General features: G+C 44.9%; 1 protein-coding gene across 3 annotated transcripts in view; it reads right to left on the bottom strand.

Annotated features, from left to right (window-relative positions):
- Window positions 1-20,118, bottom strand: part of fat2 (FAT atypical cadherin 2) — a 101,236-nt gene that overhangs the window by 40,546 nt on the left and 40,572 nt on the right. For all 3 annotated transcript variants that reach the window (XR_015118971.1, XM_086222332.1, XM_086222334.1), the window contains exons 11-16: window positions 15,744-19,411; window positions 14,918-15,314; window positions 12,423-12,622; window positions 11,700-11,853; window positions 9,747-9,980; window positions 5,320-5,709 (exon numbers count right to left, since the gene is read on the bottom strand). Coding sequence is in view for 2 of the 3 variants with exons in the window: in XM_086222332.1 (XP_086078458.1) it covers window positions 5,320-5,709; window positions 9,747-9,980; window positions 11,700-11,853; window positions 12,423-12,622; window positions 14,918-15,314; window positions 15,744-19,411 (5,043 nt within the window). In the remaining variant the exon portion in view is untranslated. The remainder of the gene's footprint in view (window positions 1-5,319; window positions 5,710-9,746; window positions 9,981-11,699; window positions 11,854-12,422; window positions 12,623-14,917; window positions 15,315-15,743; window positions 19,412-20,118) is intronic.

Genomic DNA, 20,118 nt, shown 5'->3' with positions numbered 1-20,118 from the left:
AGACAGCTGTTCAACATCAGATTATCCCATGAATCCATGGTCAGATTACATCATCATCCAGCCTTTGCAAGTCACATTCATTACCAGCTTTATCAACTTTACCCTGAAAACGTCACATCTGATCCCCACTGTCAGCTCACCCAAGTCATTCAGGACGAGGAGGAAGTGGGCGTGGAGCACGTCAGAGAGGCGCAGACTGGAAAGTTAGAGAAAAACACGAGCCACGTTTACATGCAGACTTTATCTTCATCCCGATTGAAATTATTCCGATTGAAGAGTTCGGGTCAACTGTTTCCATGTGACGTGATCCATTCCGATCTGGTGTTTACATGTGCCACTTCATTTAAACGGAACCGCCGTTTTACGGCTGTGTGTCACGTGCAGAGCGATGTAAACATCACGTGACTGATCAGTGATGGAGGTCCATCGTGTGATCAGCACAGTCGTTGCGATTGTGTGGACACATTTATTCAAGCAAAAGCTTGATACGAAGGCGCCTCCACTGGAAGCAAGGAGGAGGAGACGGCGTACGTGCCGGCTTCGTTGAGTTTTTGGTGGACTTTTGTGAACAGTTCAGAACTTCTTGTTTTCCTGCCGTCTAAGCGTGCGATAATGTTGCCATTTTTATCAAGTGAGGAAACGTCACTGCGCATTTACGTCAAGACAGAGCACGAAAGAACACAGCCTGCATGATAAGATTTTACATCTGGTCGGTTTGGGAAAAGGAATATTCTACCCCGTGAAACCGAATGAAATTCCATCCGGTTTAGGCCTCTTTATTCGGATTGAGGTGTTTATATGGAACATTTTTATTCGGTTTGGGCCTCTAATCCGATTGTAATTGGAATATTAGGCTCCATGTAAACCCAGCTACAGAGGGCCTCAGACAAACTTCCAGAAAGAACTTTCTTTTGTTTGTGGTGGCCATTTTCCAGACAAATGTTTTGTCAAAACAGTGTTGTTTGTCGGCATGAAATGTTCAATCGTTCCTGCAGTTTCTGTTGGTGGAGTTCATTGCATTCCCACTGTAAACAAACTCTCCTGCCAAGATGTTTCTCGGAGATCTCAGCCCGCTTGTTTTGTCCTGCAGCCGAGTGTGACTTCTCCTACGCCCAAACAAACCACTCTTTGGGGGGAAACACTTGCAGTCTTAGAGCAGGCGCTTCAATGTTCAGTCGAACCGGCCAGCAGGGAGCTGAGTTTATATGAATACCTGGAACACATTTTCCACAGACATGCAGGGCTTTTCCTCGGGCTGCAGACTGAATGCAGCAGCAACAAAGGAAGCTTTACTGTGATGTAACTGCCACTTTTCTGAATAGGTGATGTATGTGAACAAGGAGAGCAGCGTAGTCACGACCCCCGATGAGTTGAGCCGCATCAGCGCCTGATGATGCGCGCCAGTGTGTAGGCCGTAGCAGTGTGGGTGTGTGGATCATTAGTGTGTGTTTGACTGCACGGCAGCGTTTAGATGGGCACGACTACAATGTGATATTTCACACATTCTGCTATTTAAAACAAATGCCAGTTCTTTACATTCTGGTGTGTCAGGAAGTTTATCCTGATAGATTCTGTGTGACTGAGGAACACATGTACACAGTCACGCTGGCTAAGCCCCGGCCATCTGCCTCCCGCTGCCAAACATGACAAATTAGCTTACTAAGATGTGGCAAACACCCTGGGATGCAGGGCTCCAACCAGGCTTACTGCTCACAATCACATCTGTGGAGAGGCTGACAGATGAGGCTGAACATCCATTATTTATGTATTTAATTCTGAATCATTCCACCATTGACCAAACAGCCTTGTGAGTCGCTCTCCAGCGCATGAGAGTGAAAATGTTTAAAGGTGATTCTTACAAAAGAGAAGTCTGAACTGGCTCCACTGTCAACTCAGCCCTCGTTAATTTTTCAGGAAATTCTCATGCTCCCAACCCGCCTCCTTCGCTTTAACCTGAGCTAATGATTTTATTTCAGAAGGATCTGTTTCACCGTGTCAGAGAGCAAGACTTCACAATTAGAGTACAATTAACAGTTCGTTAACGCTTAGTTAACTGTGAGTTAACTAAGGTGTCCATTTCAACTTTACAGGTCCGATCAAAGATGGATCACAAAGTATAGAAAGACATTCACCAAAGTAATGCAGTAAGAATAAAATACTACTTCTAGCTTCAACACAGTAATATAACACATTACTCATAATTTGAACAATATTTCTGCAATTACTGTGGAGGTAATAAAAGTTATTCTGAGTTACTGCCCAAATTCCATCCATAGTATCCATCGTCATCTTCCTCTTATTCCTACACATTAAGGGTCGCGGGGGGGTGGAGCCTATCCCAGCGTCAACGGGCGAGAGGCGGGGTTCACCCTGGACAGGTCGCCAGTCCATCGCAGGGCCAACATAGAGAGACGAACAACCATTCACACTCACATTCACACCTACGGTCAATTTAGAGAATCAATCAGCCTCGTCCCCAAATTGATGTCTTTGGACTGTGGAGGAAGCTGGAGTACCAGAGAGAACCCAGCAGGAACAGGGAGAACATGGAGACTCCACACAGAAAGATCCTGTGCCCGAGCCGGGACTCGAACCCGGAACCTTCTTGCTGTGAGGCCACAGTGCTGACCACTGCACCACCGTGCAGCCACTGCCCCAAATTAACGGTCTTTATTTTTTCAACTCAGAATCTGCTCTGATAGCTGAGACGGCGGCGCTGACTCAAACTCTGTGTTAGCAACATTGCTTTGGCATCGGTTCCTCAACTGATCGATTTAATTGTGCAGCTCTCATACCTGCCAAATCGATTTGTGACAGTAACACAAGTCATCGCTCAACACAATTTCTCTACAGACAAAACAGTAACGACAGAGTTACAGTACAGTAGACAATAAAATCGGCCGAGTCATACCTGAATAGTTTCCTCTCTTCACTCGGCATCGGCTCCAAAGGCCGTATATCAATAAGGCTCCATTTTATGACAAATCCAAACAGCTAAAACAGCGAGGAGCACCACAGGAGAGGAGTGAGATTGATTGCGTCTGGAGGAGCAGACCCATGAGCCCATTTCTCCAGCATCCTCTCCCTGAGTTGGTCACATTGCTTCTCTATGAATTTTCATTGCTACCATTGACAAGTTTTTACGCTTACTCTGCAGAATGTCCCTCTGAGGCTCAGGCTGGTTTATGTCTGCATGACAGTGGCTAGAATTGGTCCATGTTGGCTACAAATTGAGCTGGAATTGGAAACAAACACACTTGGAGAGCACGGGTTTGGACCTGAGTGCACAGGAGTTAGTGGTAGTTGGTTTGTTGTGTTATGTACTGAGAGCAAACACAGAAGAAGAGTGCTGTGTGTGCGGGGTTGATTTATTGATCGGTGCAATTTATTTGGAGAGAGAGCAAAGAAAGACGTGATCATTAGATGTCCTAGATTGTGAATCTCCCTCCAACTTCTTCTCTAACTACTCTCCCTCCTCGGATCCCAGCAGCAGCATCTCAGCAGCAACTGCAGGGCTCTACCCTCCTCAAAGGGCACTTGTACACCCAAATTAAAGAAATTTAAAGAAAAAAAGTGGGTGCACATCAGTTTTGTTTCATCTGCAACCTCTGCAGGTCGTGAGGACGGACTTGGGACACTTGTGAATCGATGCTGTAGCTGTGGATCGCACTTGTGGAAAATAAGCTCATTGCTTCAGACACAATGCAACTGCGCACACGCTTTTACCTCAGAATATTGCATGCTTACATGTAGAACGACTATTCCCAGGGGCCTTAGGGGGAGGGGGGGGGGGCAAAGTACAACACAGCATAGCATCTTCTGATGGACTTAAAAAGAAAAAAATATTATTCTAAGGCAACAAAATGTCAGGTAGGACATGAAGTCATCAAAAATGGAAGCCCCTGACAAACTTTACAAACCAAATCAAACCACTAAACGTTTCCACCTCCTGGTTTTCTTTTTTCTGTTTATGAGCCGATCAGACGAGCAGAGAAAGCACTGCAGGAGCAGTAATCAGGGTGGCCATCTGCTGATGAGCAGCTCCATCTCATAAACCCAGATGCCTCCGGATACACTCAAAGACCCAAAGAGCCCCGGCCAAATAAAAGGCAAGCGTTTGCCCTAGAAACGGACTACTGCATGTAGTACTTTTGATTGATGCGGTATTTATCCTGTTCACAGCCTCGCCATGCCAGTCAATTAGACAAGCACCTTGCGGTGTACTTCTGGACTCTCAAATACATTTCCAGCCAAACTATGAAGATTCCCAACAACCTTGCAGTGGTGAACGTCCTCGTGCTGACGCCTTGGGTTTCGTTTTTCACTGACTGTAGTTTCTTATCATCACTCCTGCAGTTTGAAACTTTTACACTCCCTGCTCTCCCAAAATAATGGAAGCTAATGCAATGGACAGTGAACAAGGAGCGGGGTTCTTTGACCAGCTGGGCTTTAATGATTTATTGGCAGTGAGCCGTGAGCCGCTTCCACACAGTCCAAAGTCCAATCTGCTGCTCGCGCCTGAGTTCTGTGAGTTGGTAAATCAAGAACATGAGATACACAAAAGCTCATTTCTCTGACTTTGAGCAACAGGAATAATAAAATATCAATGTTAAAACACAACAGACAGTGATTGATGGGTTCTATTGATTCGACAGGATTTGCTTTATGAACACAAATCTCCCACTGACACACAAACAACTAATTAGCATAAATCTATGACAAAAATACAAGGTGGACACATCGCCTCTAGCACCCTCGGAGGGAGACTGGATTAATGCATTAACACTCACCCTCTGATAGACGAGGCGACTCAGCTGAAGAAAGTTCTCATTCTGGCTCTGACTTTCATTTAATCTATGGTTCTGGCACCCCCCCCCCCCCCCCCCCCACAGCGTTTAAAGTGTTTTTTTGAACTGTTAAAAAATACCAGCCCAGAGTCTTGCAGCTGTATGACTGACACGTTGTGCTGTACTGGGCTAAATAAGTGGATCTGTTGCCAGCGAGCGTCCGCCAGGATGAGCGCGGCACACGCCATCAGAAGGGATGCAACTTTGTTTTTGGAATAGTCATAAAATCTTCTTTTTTTTCCTTTTTTTTTTTACTAAAATAGTTTAAGGTCTAGCTACAACATTGACAATCCTCCTAGATTCTGATGAGACCGGGACTGCACGCTACCTCCAACAACCGACCTGAGCCGATTCTTTGACGACTAAAAAACTGTTGATCTTATCCTTAAAAACTGCACCAGATGCCAAAACGCACCACGCCACTCACCTGAAGCCAAGCCAACACAACAAGAGGTCGAAAAACATTTCTAACCTGTTCGTGAGTCGAGCAGAAACCGTCCATCCTCATTTCCAGACACGATGCGGTAGAGGACAGGATCCGGCCCCCCACCGTCTCTGGTAAGGGCTGATACACTCAGCACCTCTGACCCAACAGCCAAGGATTCTGGGAGCTGGGCGGTATACTCCGAGCTTAGGAAGACAGGCTGGTAGTCATCCAGGGAAACCACATCCACCGTGACTGTGGCGACGGAGTACAGGTGACGAGGCAGGCCGCGGTCAGTGGCCTTCACCTTGAGCTCAAAGGTGGGAGGGGTGTCAGGGGTCAGGGGTCGCTCCAGTCGGAGGATCCCGGAGAATTCATCCAAGGAGAAGTAACCGCCATCTCCCGCCAGGAGGGAGTACTTCACCTCCGAATTAATACCTGGAAGAGACATGGATGATTTCAATTGTGTGCACGTGTGTTTGTGTGTGTGTGTGTGTGTGTGTGTGTGTGTGTGTGTGTGTGTATGTGTGAGTTCATCTATTTGTTTGAGACTGATTTTTAACAAATTTGGTATGGGGGTGGGGTGGAGCCAAGGTAGGACCCATTCAGTTTTGGGTGTAACCAGTCCTAACGCCACCTGGCAGTAACAGGAAACGACATGTTTCTTTTTTTTACACTTTGATGTCCTCCTCCTCCTGGCAGGTCCACCACATCATCTCAAATATGGTCAGAACCACCTTAAGAACTTGGGCCGTTGTGAAGACTTGAGTTTTCAATAAATGGTGTTACCATGGTGAGGCGGCCATGTTTGATATGTCACCACAGAGCAGGAAAATGAGGGAACTGGGCTCCACGTGGTCAGATCTTTTGTGAGTGTCCCGGCCTGAGGACATCTACAGCTGAGGTTAAGTCGGAGCGCCACCTGGTGGTTACAGGACGTAAGATCGATGGAACAAACGTCACATGACACTGTGTTGTCCTCATCTGATCTACAGCTACATCAAATATAGAGAGTGTGTGTTCCTTAGCGCCACATAGTGGTGGCAGGACGTGATATTTACACCACAGCGCAACATTACGTTAAATTCAAATAACTGTTCAACAGCACACGCACACGCCGTGATGCGTGAGGAGTCGAGGGTCCGCACGTGAAGGTACCGGGGCCGAGAGTCATTATAACATCTCGTTTAAGTCCTGAGTTGAGTGCTACCTCTCCTCCTGGGAGAACAAATTAAACTGCAACTGTTAATCAAAACCACGTCTGTCTCTCCACGATGTATGCTCGTGATTAAAGTGAAGTAACGACGGCAAGAAGGGAAACACAAACACACAATAATTACTTTCAACTCTGCAATCAAAAGATTAAAAACTCTTGTGATTTTGATGTTGAGCCAGAAAGCGTGACTAAAAGAAGGAAAAGATTGGTGCTCAGCAGGGAAATTCATTGTCTGCCTGATCCAACACAGTCGTTGCTGCTACGACCAGGGAACTAAATCTGACTACATACAAATGCTCAAGTCACCCATCAAGGTTCCACTGTCATTTACGTCTACAAACTAAAATCCAGAGTATGAAGGCTCTCAAAAGATTTCAAGGTGGTCTGTGGTTTAGATCTCGACATTTTTGGAGTTCAAGTGTCAACGGAAATGTCGGGAAGTCCTGCTGGGGACGACGGAAACACACAGCAAACCTGAAGGTCACAGATTGGGATGGACGGCGAAAATTTGTTTTTGTACAAAAACAAGGGTTTCAAAATGGAGAATCGATGTGTGGATGCAGCATCGTGCAACATTGCCGTCGTCTGCCAAGAGCACGGTGTGTGTGGTGCCTCAGCAACGCAATTGTCATTTCCTGTATGTCCCTCCTTAATTCATCCTTGAGGTATGGAAGCTTTGAAACCTCAACATGTCAAAAACGTCAGTGGCTACGAAACCATTGGCCTCAAACTATTTTAGAAAAAAAAAAGGCGTCACCGTTGTCTTTGTTAATGTTCGAAGAGACAAAGTGGACAAGCAGCTGCACATCTGAGGGAGTGTCTCGGCTGTTCTATCGGTGTGTGTGTGTGTGTGTGTGTGTGTGTGTGTGTGTGTGTGGTCTGCAGTTGTTTGGTCTACTTATTGTGACCGCATGACTAAAAGTGTATTTGTGAGTGTGTGTGTGTGTGTGTGTGTGTGTGTGTGCGCGCGTGTGGTGAACCTCAAACACCACACCAGCCGACACACACACACACACACACACACACACACACACAGAGCTTCATAACAGCAGAGGAAACTCCAACCAACCCACCAACAACTGAAGGCAACACATTATAAGACATTTGTGCTAAAATGTGTCGTCTCACTTCAGTCGGAAAAGATTGGTGTTGATTTGCTTCAGTGCACAAATTCAGAGCTGCAACGCACCGAGTAACAAATGTGTGCAAGGGAGATAAGAAAAACAAGAGGCTTATATAAATCACATGAAAGAGAAATTATAAGGAAAAAAGGGAAATAGTGAAGAAAATGCAGAAATGAAAAATAATGGAAGGAATCGAGAGATGTGTCGACAGCTTTGTGGAATTTGGTACAACTGAGGCAGGGTTCCACACGTGAGGGGGCAATTACAAGACAAGCAACCAATCTATTTGAGGAGAAATGTGTGAACAGAACAGAGGACGCAACAACCAAAGCCAGATGAAGACAAACAACTCTCAGTTTCATGACATTAAACCAGCGTTTCTCAAAGTGTGTGGAGGCGTCCCAGGGGGGGCGCGAGTCACCCAACGTCCAAACATTATTTCCCGCCTCACCTTCCGCTTTGTTTATGGTTCCACTGCGAAAAAAATTCCGACGTCCAAACATTAGACCCCCCTCACCGGGGGGAACTAATGTTTGGACGTCGGAATCTTTTTCGCGGTGGAACCAAAGCGCGCTTCAAACCTCTTTCATAGCAACTGTTGTCAGGTCTGTTTTTAAAATGGAGAGATATTTGTCAGGGATGAAACACATTTTATTTCATTTTTTCTAGTTCTGAAAAACTAAAGGAATGTTTGTAATTCTTAATAGGTCAATAAAGTTAAACGTGGCCTATTTTGTCAAAATTTTGGTGTGGGGAGGGACGAAAATTTTTCTTCCTCCAAAGGGGGGAATGACAGAAAAAGTTGAGAACCACTGTGTTAAACCAACAGCCTTGTCAAGGAACAAATAACAGGATAAGATTCCAAAGGAGAAGGCAGTCATGTAGACTTTAACTGAGGCAAGCCTCAAAATAAATATCGTGATGTTTTTTTGTTTTTCTTTAAGGAAATGGGGTTAGGTTTTTGATTATATTCAACAGTTTTCGTCACTTTTATCTTCCATGTAGCCATTTTCTTCTGCTTATTCTGTTGAGGGTGGTGGGGGTGGAGCCTATCCCAGCAGCCCTCCCCCTGGACAGGTCACCAGTCCATGGCAGGGCCAACACATAGAGACAGACGACCATTGGCTCTCCCAGCCACGCCTACGGTCAATTTAGAGTCTGGATTAACCTGGTCCCTCTTGATGTCTTTGGACTGTGGAGGAAGCTGGAGTACCAGAGAGAACCCAGCAGGAACAGGGAGAACGTGGAGACTCACCCAGAAAGACCCCGTGCTGCAGCTGGGGCTCCACCCTCAACCTTCTTGCTAGGGGCCACAGTGAGGACCACTGCTCCACCGGGCCACCTTATCCCATCTTAAAATATATAAATTTTTCCCTCTGACTTACCTGTTTGGTGTCACTACTACAACTTTTTAAAATCATGCCACAATGCTGCGCAGCACAAAACTTATCAGGGAAGCAGAAGAAAGTTTTAAACTTATCTCTTCACTTTCGACTCTCTGCTGCACTTTAATCAACTTTGTAATTTTCAGTTTTTTTTATGTATTCTATTCTTAAATGATTTCACTGTAATTTTATTCTAATTCTTTTAGATTATCTTATTCGTTTTGTTTTTAAAATAATTAAACATTATCTTTTATCATTTATCATCTTCTCTCTTTGCTATAAAGCGCCTTGAGTGGCAAATTTCATACGAAGAGTGCCATAGAAATAAAGTCAATTATTATTAAAACCTGGATTCATCAACCACCTGACCGTCAGGACACACTTCATATTTCTAGCTTCAGTACTTGTAAGGAGTTAAATGGTCGAGGGTTAGAATCTCTGCACAGAGCAGAACTGGGATGACGAAGTGAAAAGGTATCAGGTGGGCGAAGAAACCAAAACATAGTCGGGAATGTCTTTCATTCTGTTCAGGATTAGTAGCTGCTGATATTACACACACACACACACACACACACACACACACACACACACACACACACACACACACACACATACACACACACACACATACACACACACACACCAGCAGGACGGAGGGGTTGCCACAACATGTTTTAACCTGAAAGAAACACAGCCATGTTCTCTCTGGTCTCCACACTCTAGTATCTGACTCTGGGTGCGGCGGTCTACCTGTGTCTGGGTCTTTGGCGTACACGACAGTGATGGGCGTCCGGACTGTGGTGTTGTCAAACACAGTGACCTCGTAGTGGCTGGAGGAGAAGCGAGGCGGGTTGTCGTTCATGTCCTGGATCATGAGCAAGATGTCTGCCTGACAGGAACGCCCCCCGCCATCAGTCGCCCTCGCCACCAGGTTGTACTCCACCACCTTCTCCCGGTCCAACACAGCCAGCGTGAACAGCTCACCTGGGGAAAGTCACAGTTAGCTTATCAAATATACACCTTGTGTTTTTATAAACAAAAATGCCTTTTAATTTCAAAGGTCAACATGAATATAATTCAATTCAACACTTATCTTAATGTAATCTTAATTTGCTGTGTTGGTTTTTTTTCCCCTCTGCTGTAACAAGCAGATTTAGTCGGGGGGGAGGGGGAAGACAATTTCAATTTATCCGTTCATTCAATCTAGCCATTGTGCTTTGAAGAAAACTACAAAGACAGCTTATCTCCTGTTCATAGTTGTGATTCAATTAATACCCTACAAACATTTAACAATAATAATGTCATTTCAGCATCAGAGCGAGAATAAACGCCCGTGCTTGGGGACTATTAGTGGTCACAGGACGCCAGAAACCCACCTTAAAGGAAGACATCAACCTTTTGAGAAACGTGGTTGTTGTCCATTGTCTCCAGACACAGAGAGACACAGAGAGACACAGAGCTGAGGCCCACAGAGCAAAGCTCACCGCTAGTTAGCTGGCATGTGCTAGCATACCTTTGTCTTGCCTGCTCAGCTTGCAGGAGCAACCCTCCTCCTCCTCCTCTCTCCAAGTGGACATGATTGTGGCAGCAGTCACTCTTCTGGTTATCAACAAAGTTTTGCTTGATGAAGTTTTCAGGTGCCACATCAAATTAATGTGCCCAGTGAGGAAAGATGTTCTGAAGAAATGTTTGACTCGAAAATTACCACGTCTATGTGATGTCACGGCATTGCACAACAAATGGTACGCACAAATCTCCATGTAGTAATACAGGAAAACCACCTCGGAGAAAAGAGCGTTCGATGGATTCGACAGGTCTGTCTAGTGATGGAGTTACGCTAACACTTCCCACCTACAACCATTCATTGTGCTAAGCTAACTCCTGGTCTCTGTGGGTCTCAGTCCTAAATACAGCACACGGAAGTCTTGTCTGGTTCTGAAGACCACGGGCAACAAGCATATTTCCCAAAACGTTGGCGTGTATCTATACCATGAACTTCCCTTCCCTTAACGCAGGAGTGAAAAGTTCTTCTTTCCAGCAGTGGAAATGTCATGTTCGGTACCCAAATGATCAACTCCCTGTCAGGATGGCGGCTGTTTCAATCATAGCCACAGTTTGTCAGGCTCATCACCAAAGTGTCATTTCAACTTCCTGTCGCTCACCGGCATTCTGCCACTCAACAGCTCGCATGCCGAGCAGCAAACGATAATGATGACGTAGCTGTAGTTGTCGAGGAATGACAAGGATGCTAATAGCGTTTAGCTGATTAGCATGAATAATGTTTGAGGAAGGAGTACAAGAGGGTTCTATCTTCAGGTGGGGTTCAGGGATTTGTTTTGTCTTGAGGTATTCGCCTTCTTCAGAGCAGGGTAAATACAGGTGTAACTTATCATTAATGAGTGTCTCCTTCTATTTAGGGCTACAGCCAATGAACAATAGCAGGACGCTAGCCCACCTGAATAGAACAGGGCCACCCATTACATCATTACAGCGGTGTTTATCACGCCATGTCAAAATGCAGCTATGAAAAGGACCTAAATCAGAAGTCAGGGGGTTCAGAGGGTGCCCCCACAAAAATAGAGACAAAAAGGTTGTTGCCTCCGATCAGCTTCATTCTGCAGATGACATTGTTAACCAAACCACTCAGCACTGCTCACTTAGAGGGAACACTTGTGTTATGACCCCAAACAGATGCCATCATACCTGTCCTGTGGTCGAGATGGAACTTGTCTGTGTCGGGACCGTGGAGGGTATAAGAGATCTGCCCATTCGCCCCCACGTCAGCGTCTGAAGCAGAAACCTTGAGCACAAACATGCTGGAGGGCGAGTTCTCCATCACCACCTCTGTGTACACCAGCTGGAACAAGAGGATAACAACATTTGCCCAGCGCTTTACTGAGTGACGCGACTGAGAGCTGGATAGATAAACTGAAACTTAGCCGCCAGCACAGTCACAAGTCATGAGAGGAAAAATATGATAAATAGATGATAAATATCTTTGCACTCTATGGAATTCTCAATTGTTGGAGGGTTTGATTTGATGCTTTCAAAGTAATCCAAAACGTTTTTCCACCCTGGGTGATTTAGGAACCGGCCTGAACGACTGAAGACACTCTAATCACGAAACACTACCAAGGGGAAACACAAGTTAACTTTTGTTTTCAAGTCTTTCTTCACGAAAAGACCCAAATTAGATTAAAAAAAAAGAAAGAGCTTCTTCAATATCGACAGTTTAAGGAGGCACTGTGAGGCAGCCTGGATGCTCTACGACTTGTAAATGATGACCCCAATTTACCTGAAACCTTATTGGGACAATTTAACAACATTTAATTTTTTATTTCACTGTTCCCTGTGACCAAGAACGGCACATCTGCACTGCTGCAGGTTGAAGGTCAGTGAGAAATGAAAGCACAGATGCGTGCTCACCTGTTCACACAGAGGACTGTTGTCATTGATGTCCAGCACGTGAACCTCCACAGTAACTGGAGTCTCAAACTTCCCGTCAGTGGCAGTGATTCTCAGCGTGTATCTGTCTTTGGTCTCCCGGTCCAGAGGTTCCTTCACGATCAAACCCCACTCGCCCTCCTCCTGCTGGATGATGGCGAACTGGCCCACTGGGTCTCCATCTGCACGTGCAATTGAATAAATTAGTTCTTTATGTCAAACATGAAAGAATTAAGGAAAAATTAAGACAAATTGTGAGTCACGATAAATAATTCATCACTGGGACAACACAAGGTCACAAGGTTTGCCCCTCTGACGATCTCACGACCAGCAGAACTTTGTGTCTGAGGTAACAGAGACAGCATGCAGACCTTCAACTTGACCTGTTCTCCACAGATACGCTCATCATTTACCTGGGATGAATAAAATGCCCTCTTTTATGGAATAATGAGTTCATCTTTCATGGGAGGAAAAACACATTCTGTTCCATTTTTCAGACTGAATGGGTTTTCACGGTTAAAATAGACTCCATCCTGTTTTTTAATCATTTAACCCCCCCCCCCCCCCCCCAAAAAAGTTGAGAAGAAAAAAAGAGTTGTTTTTTTCTCCAAGCATTTATTGATTGATCTGTGTTCTGGTTTGTTTCCGAACATTTGTCATTAAAAGTAGGTTAGATGGTGAGAAAAGTCTTATTGGGATTATTAATCAGACATCATTGGTTATGCAGCACTCGGCAACCAAAGCTAAACGCAGCTTCTCTCCAGCAATGTGCTAATTACATTTTTTAATTCCCAGTTTTCACATTTGATGCACTACCTTCTTTGATAGTGAGAGCCAATGCTACTTGGTTTCTGAGGAATAATTCATAATTTGTCATTCTGAATTTCCAGTTCTCCATTGTGGGGGTATTTTACCACTCGTCTGACTCACCTGGGTATTGTCAGATTAATTGTTATTTTGTGATAATGGCCTTGAGCATATTTGTGTTAACAAATTGTGTAACAATTAGTCAGCCACTGTTAGACAGGTGGCATGAGGATGTCGCCACTGCCATCACGGTCTTCAGCCTCCAGGAGGCCTCAAGTTGCAAGACTAGTCCTGTCTTCAGGACTAGTCTTGCATCGGTGAAACACTAGTCTGATGAATTTGTGCTGCAGGCTGCCCTGTCTCAGTGCTGCTCAAGCCAGTTCAAGCCACCTGAGAGCTTGTCAAGTCACCAGTGGTAACACTGACTCATCTAGTTAAGGCCGAGCAAACTGACAGGTTTTAGAGCGTTGAAGAGCAACTGTCTCGATGCAAATACTGTATGTTGCATAAACTGGGCTCAAAAAGCCACACAATTAAATCACAGTATTTATCCACATAAAAGTTAGTAAAGGGCTCGCGAGAAGGAGCCAGATCTGCCTGAAAAACACGCACAGTATCAATCCGCCCATGCAAAGACTCCATATACTGTGAAATGCAAAGATTTACTTGGCAGTGATGAGTTTATCGAGCATTGTGTTAGCTTGTTTGAGTGTGAGGGATGTTCATTGATATAAAAACATAATGCACTGCAGCATTTAGACATTCCATTCTGCAGTTTGTTTGTTTTTTTGCCATTATTCTATTATGAGAGAGCAGCTAGATCATCATTTAAGAGAAAAAAAAGCTTCTTTAATTGAACCATTAAACAAATACATAAAGCACTAAATGAAGAATCGGAGATGTTTGTGTTAATTTAAGCACCTTTGGGTTGAGGAGAGGAGATTTGGACTCCAGATGTCAGTGTTGATAAAATCGTGGCAACAACCCCCCATAAACAATTGCATATCACAGTAATGATTTTTGAATTTTGTGGGCCAAGGCAGCTTTGTTTGTGACACACACTCCTGAATAAGTAAAATGCTGTCTTTGCACCATTCACACTGCATGTGGGAAACATGTGTTTGTTTCTTTTGACAGGCCAGCGTCAGCATCAGCTAAACCCAACCATTTATAAATAATTCCACTGCAAATATTCCTGTTACACTTTCCAAAACACAGTGTTTTGACAGCGAGCTCCTTTAGAACGATGCGGGGTTGACTGTCTGGAGAAAAATGGAGGATTTGCATTAATTCAAGGCTTTGTTGTTGTTGTTCGCTGCAGGGCATGCAGTTGGTATTCATGTCTTGTGTGCTTGTCATCTTGCTGCTCTTTGTGATTAATCTGAGCCTGAATAACATAATATTGTGACTCAGTTGAGGGCGATTAGCAAAGATTTAATTTCACCTCATTAATGTCTTGATAAATCGCACAGTATAACAAATCTTCAATGGGATGCTCATCTGACTGATAAATACACGCACACACACACACACACACACACAAAAACACACACACTTGGTCACAAGTGTGTCGATGACTTGTACACATTTGGCACAAGTTGATGCCTAAATCATACACACTTTTCCCTGAACACAGCCAGACACACAAAAAATAGAACTTTTAAACACACCTGTGATGTAGCACGTCACTAGGCGGTTCTCCAGCGACACATCGGCATCTGTGGTCGTCATGGAAATGATGACTTCACCGGGGCTGCTGTTCTCCACCACCGAGCCGTGGTACACTTCATCGGAGAACTTTGGCGGATTGTCGTTCTCGTCCGTCACCGTCACTTCCACCAGAACGCTGGATGACAGCTTGGCATCGCCTCCATGGTCAGTGGCAAGCACATTGAACCTGTAGACCCTGGTCGTCTCGCAGTCCGTCCCCCGTACAGTGGTGATCCAGCCGGTCTGGCCATCGATGGAGAACACCTCTGAGATGTCACCCAGGACGTCATCAGGTAGCGTCTCTAAGCTGTAGGTCACAAGACCGTTGGTATCTGTATCCGGGTCGTTGGCAGTGACCTAGACGCCATGTCAAGACATGCATTTGAAGGTCATTTTACATTTCTATTCCACTTGGAAGTATTAAAATACTACTTGTCACCAGGTTACATAAAACAAAAATCACATCTTGTTTTTCTTTGTTTAGAAATGTTCATCCAGGATGCATTAAAACACTTAAGACTTGTGCGTCAGGTCCATGCAGATGACCTTCACCATTTTAAGCAATGAGGATTACTTTCTGCACTGGTGCTAGAGTTTGTTACTCAAATCATTTGTAGTCTTCTTTCGCCACTTGTTTGAAATCACACTTTATTTAGACTTCAAAATGGAGGATTTCAGCGGTTTTGTTTCTCCTTCATGGACGTTGTAAGAATGTTTTTTTTTTTGGAGTGTGGCTTTATGATGTGTTATGATCCTGTTTGAACTGTGTGTTTTTCTTTATCTCACCTGAATGACGGTGGTTCCAGCAGGCATGTTCTCAGCCAGGAAGGCTCTGTATGGGTTTGCATCAAATATCGGCTGGTTATCATTTACATCCTGGACCTGGATGCTGACTGACACCAGCGAAGCCACGTCCGTCCCATTGTGGTTGCCCTGAGCAACCACATCTATCTGGTACCATTTTGTCTTTTCATGATCAATGGTCTTCTGCAGCAGCAAAGTTCCACTTTCTTTGTCCAAGCTAAACACTTTGTCCTTATTGCTTTCAACTGTGTTCCCATTGACCAGGCTGTAAATGAGGGGCATGTCAGAGTCTGCCTTTACAGAGCCTATCTCTGTCCCAATAGGAGTGTCCTCAGCGGCTGAGAAGGTATAGAGAGGCTCAGAGAACTTTGGAAGAGGAACATCGGGGGGAACCACCTTGACCTGAACAGGGACAGTGGAGTTGTAGAAAGGAAGGCTACCATCACGAGCCTTGACCTTGAAGTTGAAGATTTTGTTTTCCATCCCGACAAGACTCTCTTTGACACTCACAACTCCGGTGAACGGGTTGATCTCGATTATGTCTTCTGCCACCTCCTCAGCTTCATCTACAGTGTAGGTGATATCAGCGTTTTTGCCGTCGTCAGCATCGTAAGCCATGATTTGAATAACAGGGGAGCCTTTATTCACGGTTGACTGAATTGAAACCTGGTACTCTGAGGCTTTGAACTGAGGCATGTTATCGTTGTCGTCTGTGAGAATTATCTTGACAGTGCAAAACGCCACTTTTCCGCCTCCATCTTTTGCCATAACTTTAATGGCTATGACTCTCTGGGCGGGGTTTTCTCTGTCTAGTGGTTGAGTTGTTACAATCTGCCCATTATTGTCAATGGCAAATTTTTCATCAGCGAGTTTGTTGATGATGGTATAGTCGACACTGCCATACGGCCCGTCGTCAGGGTCAATTGCTGCTAGTCGGATCACACGAGTTCCTGCCTCTGCGTTTTCAGCCAGCTCTGCTTCATAGATGTTTTGTTTGAAGTATGGACTGTGCCGGTTGCTGTTTATCATGTCAATATTGACTGGTGCACTCTTCTGAAATACACCGTCAGACACCGCCACTGTCAGGTTGTAGTAAGGATCAAGATTCCTCCTACACACATTAGAAAAGGAGATGATCCCTGAAGATTCGTTAATGTTGAAGTACCGACCTTCGTTCCCTGAGAGTATTTTGTATTTGAGGTTATTCACATCGCCGGCGTCTGGGTCTGAGGCTTGGATTTTGATGACTATGTGGCCGCACTTTGCCATTTCATCTAGTGTGGCTTCAAAATGAGAGCTGACAAAGTTTGGAGGATTGTCATTGACATCAGTGACGTTCACAAAGACGAAGGCCTCGCTGCTGAAGGGAACGGTCCCATTGTCAACGACTTTGACTTTCAAATTGAAGTGGTTTGTGCTTTCATGGTCCAGCACCTGTTTTGTGACGATCAACCCACTCTGGGAGTCTATCCCAAAGAAATCAGTCTCGTTCCCCTCCGTTCTCACCATATGGAAAGTCAGATCTTTATTCCTGCCGGAGTCCATATCAGAGGCATGGAGCTGTACCACTGAAGAGCCAATGGGGAGGCCTTCAGCAATGTTGGCCGTGTACTTAGATTTTGAGAAAACTGGCACATTATCGTTCACATCTTCCACTTCTATTTCAATAGAGGCCTCTGAAAAAGCACCGGTCACAGAATCGGTAGCTCGGACTGTAAGCACATGCATCGTTTGACTTTCATAGTCAAGTGGGTTGGTGACAGTCAATACACCAGTTTTGAAATCAATATGAAAGTGCTTTGAGGCATTTTCTTCTTCAAGATTGTAAATGAGCCGATAGCCTTCTGGATTTCTTGCTTGTACGTGTAAGATGGTGGTAAATGGAGGAACATTTTCAGGGACTTTCAGTGGGTACAGAAGAGTCTGGAAAACCGGGTTGGTACGATTCCGGACTTGAATACTAAGCTGTGCCTCTGTTCTGTGGCTGGGGTTACCCTCGTCGACGGCCAGGACTGTCAACACATACTTATTCAGAGCCTCAAAATCAAGAGGCCTTTGAAGGGACACATCACCCACGTCTGGATCAATCCTGAAGAGATCGTAGTCCTCTTCAAGTGTGTACATGATGGATCCATTTTCTCCCAGATCTCTGTCGATGGCCGTCGCTTGATACAAGACATCTCCCGGATCTGAATCTTCATTTATCATCATTGAAAAGGGCAAATTTAGAAACTGAGGCGAGTTGTCGTTGACATCATCTATAAAAACTCTGACCAGGGTTGTTGCTGTCCTTGATGGTGTTCTCATGTCTTGTAACTTTACCACTATGTCATACACATCTTTCTCCTCTCTGTCAAATGGGATTCCTGTTGTTTCAAGTATGCCAGATGTTGGGGATATTGCAAACCTCCCCATTGGGTTTACCACTGAATATAAGAGAGGCTCATTTAAATAACACCCTGTTGCTTTGAGTGCAGCCAAAGTTTTAACTGACTTTAGGTTTTCTGTCACGCTTGCTGAATACACTTTTTGCTCAAATCCAAGGTCACTCAATGTTATGTTTGTTATGTAAACTTTGACGATAGCTGAGTCTTTGTAAAGGCCATCAGAGGCTTGGACGACCAGCTGGTATGACGGCTTGAATTCAGACACATTGCTTATGGTGATGACACCACTGTTGGGGTGGATTGAAAAGGCATTGTGAAGATTCCCCTCGGTGATGCTGTATGTCACTGCCGAGTCAGGATCATGGGCCATAACTTGTACAACTTCTGTATCTTTTACAGCTGGGAAGATGATGGATGGCTCATACACTGAGGTGGTGAATCGTGGTGGGCAGTCATTCAGGTCCAAGACATGAACAGTGACCCTGGCAGGCTCTGCTGCGTACAGCGATGGTTCTCCTGAGTCCTTCACCTGCACAGTGAAGTGATACTCGGCCTTGGCTTCAAAGTCAATTGGTGTAATAAGAGAGATTGTACCCATGCTTGGGTGTATCTGGAAGACTTTCATGGCCTCTGGTTCGAGGATCTGATACATCAGCAGAGAATTTGAATCTCTGTCTTGATCTGAAGCCTGGATGACCAGAGGAATGTTTCTTTCCCCCATCACCATGCTATTTATGTTTGCTGACTCACCAATATGGCCGAGGTATTCCTCCTGCTGAAAAACGGGGGCGTTGTCATTCTCGTCAATCACATAGATATAAACGACTATCGTGGACAAGGCACCAGCTGTAGTGGAAGCTGTAACTTTGAGTTTGTAGGAGGCACAGTTCTCAAAATCAAGGTGCTTTTGAACTGATATCAAGCCAGTATATTGATTTATATGAAACGTTCCATCTGGATCGCCACTTTCAATACCATAATGCACTGCAGCGAGGCTTGAGGCTGAGATGGTGACCACTGATGTTCCAAATCCACTTGATTCACTGATTTCTGTTAAAAACTCATCTGAGGGGAAGGTGGGTGGGGTATGGACGGAGATGCGGACGTGGACATGGACGGAGCAGATATCACTGCGCTGAGGGAAGCCCTGGTCAACTGCTTTCACTGTTAAATGAAACTGATCCTGAGGCTGAAGGTCCAAAGGTTTGGCCACGCTGATGGTGCCCAGCTCTGGATCTATGGAGAAGATGTGGTCGATATTGCCTGCATGCAGAGGGAAAGGAAACAGTGATAGGATCAGGAGGGAGGCAGACATTCTCTAAATTAGCCATGCTTGTTTCATGTCAAGAAGGAGACTTATTTTGTCCTGAAACCCCCAACGTAAGAAACAACTTGAAAATGACTGAGCCGTAGAGGAGTTGGTCCACCTGAACATCAGACGGCGTTAAGCCCCAAAGGTATGTCAAGTATCCAGCGTGCCTGTTTGGAAGTGCACCAGCTGATTTTAATCACTGATTATGACTATTTGAGGAGTATTTGAGGACCATTTGAGAAGCATCAAACATCCATGACACCTCTGTTCAGATTTTGACAGAGAAGACTGTGACCACAGCTGTGTACCGTCACAGTACCTGAGGGTTAGCATTTCAAACCTGTACCACGTACAGGCATGACAGGACAAGCATCAATTATTGCTGGCTAAAGCTACCTTGCTAGCGGCAATTGCCATTTTGTCCCCTTCTGTTGCAAACTTGTCTTATCACATGATTACACCTTATTAATCAGCATAGTTTTATCGAATAAAAGTGCCAGTTTGTTGATTCCGCATATATAAAAAGCCTTTTACCATTTGGTTTGAAAGCCCCTTTTTCATTTAAGTTTTAGTTCTGCAAGGTCTTTGCAGTATACAACAAAGAGCAGGCATAATGTACGCTTCTGCTGCACATGGTCCTACTGCTTTGATCATACAG

Source organism: Aulostomus chinensis, chromosome 13, assembly GCF_037954235.1.
Source record: "Aulostomus chinensis isolate RoL2024-O1b breed Wild chromosome 13, RoL_Achi_v1.0, whole genome shotgun sequence".
Taxonomy (NCBI): domain Eukaryota; kingdom Metazoa; phylum Chordata; class Actinopteri; order Syngnathiformes; family Aulostomidae; genus Aulostomus; species Aulostomus chinensis.
The sequence above is the reverse complement of the archived record's forward strand: the minus strand, read 5'-3'. Positions and strand labels throughout refer to the sequence as shown.